Raw genomic sequence first — 4401 nt, forward strand, 5'->3', positions numbered from 1 at the left:
TTAAAAAGTTTTATTGGTGCCCCTATTCTTTTTATATTTAAAAAAAATAATAATTTATATCTTTATATAAATTATAAAAGTTTTAATAAAATTTCTATTAAAAATTATTATTTTTTATTTTTTATTTTAAAGATTCTTGATAGGGTTTCAGAGAGTATAAATTTTTATAAAATTAATATTAAAAATATATATTATTAAATCTGTATTAAAGAAGGTGATAAATAAAAAATAATATTTTATATTTAATATAATTACTTTAAATATATAATTATATTATTTAGATTAATTAATATTCTAGTAATTTTCTAAAGCTACATGTATACTATACTTTAAGAATTTCTTAATAATTTTTATATAATATATTTAGATAATATTCTTATTTTTTACCAGATAAGAAATCTTATATAAAATATATTTATTAAATCTTAAAAAAATTTTAAGAAGCTCAGCTTTATATAAAATTATTAAAATATTTATTTTATTAATTTTAAGTTAAATTCCTGGAATATATTATTAATCTTAATAAAATATTTATAAATCCTTAATAAATAAATAATATTATTTTATAATTAATTTTTTAAAATTATTATAATATTCAGGTCTTCCTTAAATTCTGTAATTTTTTCTAATAATTTATTTAAAATTATTCTTATATTATATTATTTCTTATTTCTTTGTTTTATGGAATAATTAATAAATAAAAATTAGAAAAAATGTATTTAATTTTAATTAAACAGACTGCTTTCTACTGTTTAATTATTACTTTTTAATAAATATTTTTATTAATATATTTTAATCTTATAAAATCCTGCTATTTAGAAACTGATATATTAAAGAGAAAAATAAATAATATTCTATTCTAATCTAATATTAAAAGTATATTTTATCTAGTTATATTTTAGTCTTATAAATTTTTTAATATTAAATTAAACTATGGTACTCCAGATCAGGAGTTATTTATAATTATTTATTTTTTTAAATAATAGGAATAATATCTAGAAAATACTTTCTAAATAATTAAGATCTTATTTAATTATTTAAATTTATAAATTTTTATATATTAAACTAAGATTAATAAAAGACAAGCTTAATAACTTATAAATCTAATCTCTTATAATTTTATTATTAAATATAAAATAGAAAAGTTAAACCTAGTAGATAAGTTTTCTATATTATTTTCTAGATTTTAAATAAAATCTATTTTTTAAGAGGAATTATTAATCCTAATTTAAAAATAATTTATAAGTATATTATTTTTAATAATAAAAAATTTTATTAAGAAGAAAAAATTTAATTTAAATTTTAAGATATACAGGATTACCCTGGGTTTAATACTTATATTATATTAAATCTAAAAAATTCCAATAATTAAGCTGGTATAAAGATAACTAACTGAATTATTTAAAAAAATTTATTTTAAGAGAGATTTATTTCCTAATCTGTAGTATTATAAGTGTGTACTATAGAAATTCTATTTTAAATATATATAATTTTAAATTTTAAAAAATAATTTTATATTTATAAAATAAAGATCCAGAGATTTAATAATAAAAAACTATTATTTAATAATAATAATTAAATTAAAAGTATTAGACCATCAAGATAACCGGTTATATTTATTTTAAAAATTAATATTATATTTTATTCTTTAAGATATTATATTAAATATTTATTAAATTACATTATAATGATCTGTTAGCGGGATACTTTAAAAAAATTTAAATAAAAAAATTATTCTATAAAAAATTCTACTAGAACAGATTACAGCATGATATAATTAAGTATATTTAAATTTATTTATTTAATATATTAAGAAACTATTATTTTAAAGTATTAATTATATAACAGTCTTCAATTATTACTGATTTTATCTTATTTTTTTATTAAATTGATAATAGATTCTATCACAGGACTGCCTTTTATTATTTAATATAAAAAAATTATTAATACTATTCTTATTATTATTAATTAGTTTTTAAAATATTATTTTTTTTATTTTATTTATAATAACTGCACCAGACCTTGCCAAATTATTTTATTAATAAATTAAACTAATTTTTGGATCTCTGAATAAAATTATATCTAATTAAAAATCTATTTTTACCAATAAATTCTAGTTAAATTTAATTTATAATAATTATATAATTTTAAAACTTTTAACAGTATTTTATTTCTAAATTAATAATTAAATAAAATAAATAAATTAAACTCTTAAATATTATCTCTAATATTATTCTAGTTAATATAATATTAACTAGACATCTATTTTTCTAAATATTTAATTTATTTATAATAATATTAATAATATAATTACAGGTTAATTATCTTATAATATTCTTTATAATTTCTTACCGGACTTTTATATCAGAATTAAGAATAATTCTTAATAATAAGATCCTAGTTATATAAGATAAAATTAAGAAGCTTAAGAAAATAAAAAAAAAAGCTATGAAAAATATAAATAATTATAAAAAAATAAAAAATTATTATAATAAACATAAAAGGCTATTCTTCTTTTAAAAAAATTCAATAGAATTATTAATCTATAACTTATAACTTAAAAAATCAAGAAAACTAATCTTAAAATTTATAAAATCTTTTTAAATTTTTAAATATATCAGTTCCCAAGCATACCGCTTATATTTATCTAAGAAATATAGATGAATCTATAATATATTCTATATTTTTTTACTAAGATTATAAAATACTAGTTAAGATCATGAAGAACTGCTCTTAATATCTAAACTAAATAATAAAAATAAATAAAAAATTAAGAAAATTAGAGATTATTAAAGATTATTAATATTAAAATAGCCAAGACTATTACCTGGCCAAATAAAAAAACAAATTAAATAAATATAATTAATAATTTTTAGTAAAAATATAGAGATTATATCTGAAGCTATAAAATAATATTAAAAATCTTATAAAAAGTATCATACATCAAGAAAATAGAAAATAATTATTAATAAATTATTCTATACTCTTAAAGAATAAATTATAAAAATATTAATTTCTTAATATTTCTTATTAATTATATTATCACAGACTGTATATATTAATATATATAAAATTATTTTATTATAAGATAGCAGAAAATATTTAAGCACATCTAATTATATTTATTATTTATTTATAAAATAAATAATAATAATAACCAGGTCTTTTTATTATAATTCAGGAATATTTACAGGAAAAGTAAACTTTAAAAGAAAAATATAAAAATTTATAGTTAATTTAATAATATTATTCTTATTATTTAAAGCAAATTTATTAATGTCTAGATATTAGATATATACTATAACTCTTATTAAATTAAGAAAATTCTGTAGAATAAAAATTTAATTTATATATTTTAGATTACCGGGCAGTAAATATAATAATATTTCTATTTTATAAATATAATAATCTTTCTGTAAAATATGGAGGCTAGAATAAGAAATTAATTATACTAGAAAAATATAGCAGATTTTAATAATCTTAGTATACTTAATAATAAATTTAAATAAAATATTAATAATAAGATCATGAAGATCTTATTTTTTAATTATAATAAAAATTTATATACTTAGTGGTTTTAGTACTCTTTAATAAAAATTTATAAATATAAATATTTTTTATATTATTAAATATGTTTATAAAAATATAAATCTTTTTGTAAATAATTTTATTAAAATTAATAATATTAATTATCTGCTAGATGCAAAGGCATCTATTTTTTATTATCTTTAATTTAAAAAAAAGAATTTATAATTTAATAAGTTTTACATATTTTAGATAGTATATACAGAAGTTATAGCAGATTTTAATAAAAATATTTTACTTGGGATGTGCCTTTCCCTTAATTATTATAAAATAATTAAAAATAAAACTAATATCTGATAGAGAAATAATAATAGTAATATAAAATAATAATTAAATATATAGGAAATAATTACAAATAATTAAAAAAGTAATAACCATGAGATAAAAAAAAAGAAAAAGAAATAATATAAAAGATTTTCTTATTTATACTTCTTTGCAGGGGATCTACCTATATAAATATAATTAAATATTTATAAGATTATACAGAAACAGTATATAATTTTATTTATATTATATATTTTATAAATTTCTTATTTTTTTTATTAAATCTTTACTGTTCCGAATCAGGAACACATGAGGCTATTTTTAATATCTAAATTAAATAATCTATTCCAGCAAAGAAAAATATTTTTTATAATAAAATAATCTAGTTATCAGGATAAAAATCATCAGGATGATATATTATAATAATTATAAAAATTATAAAATTATTAATAAAGATTTCATATTTTTCTAATATCTATAAGGTGCTGATCTCTTTATAAGAGACTATTAATTTCTTAAGAATCAGTCTATCTTATAAATATAGACTATCTT

General features: G+C 13.8%; 1 protein-coding gene across 1 annotated transcript; it reads left to right on the top strand.

Moving 5' to 3' along the window:
- BO79DRAFT_131175 (uncharacterized protein) lies at nt 1–186 on the top strand (the record flags this gene model as incomplete). Its single annotated transcript, XM_025677976.1, has 1 exon — nt 1–186. A coding segment is annotated over one exon (186 nt), but the record flags the coding sequence as incomplete, so codon positions are not given.
- Between the last annotated feature and the right edge of the window lie 4215 nt (nt 187–4401).

The sequence above is a fragment of the Aspergillus costaricaensis genome (assembly GCF_003184835.1).
Source record: "Aspergillus costaricaensis CBS 115574 unplaced genomic scaffold BO79scaffold_19, whole genome shotgun sequence".
NCBI lineage: Eukaryota > Fungi > Ascomycota > Eurotiomycetes > Eurotiales > Aspergillaceae > Aspergillus > Aspergillus costaricensis.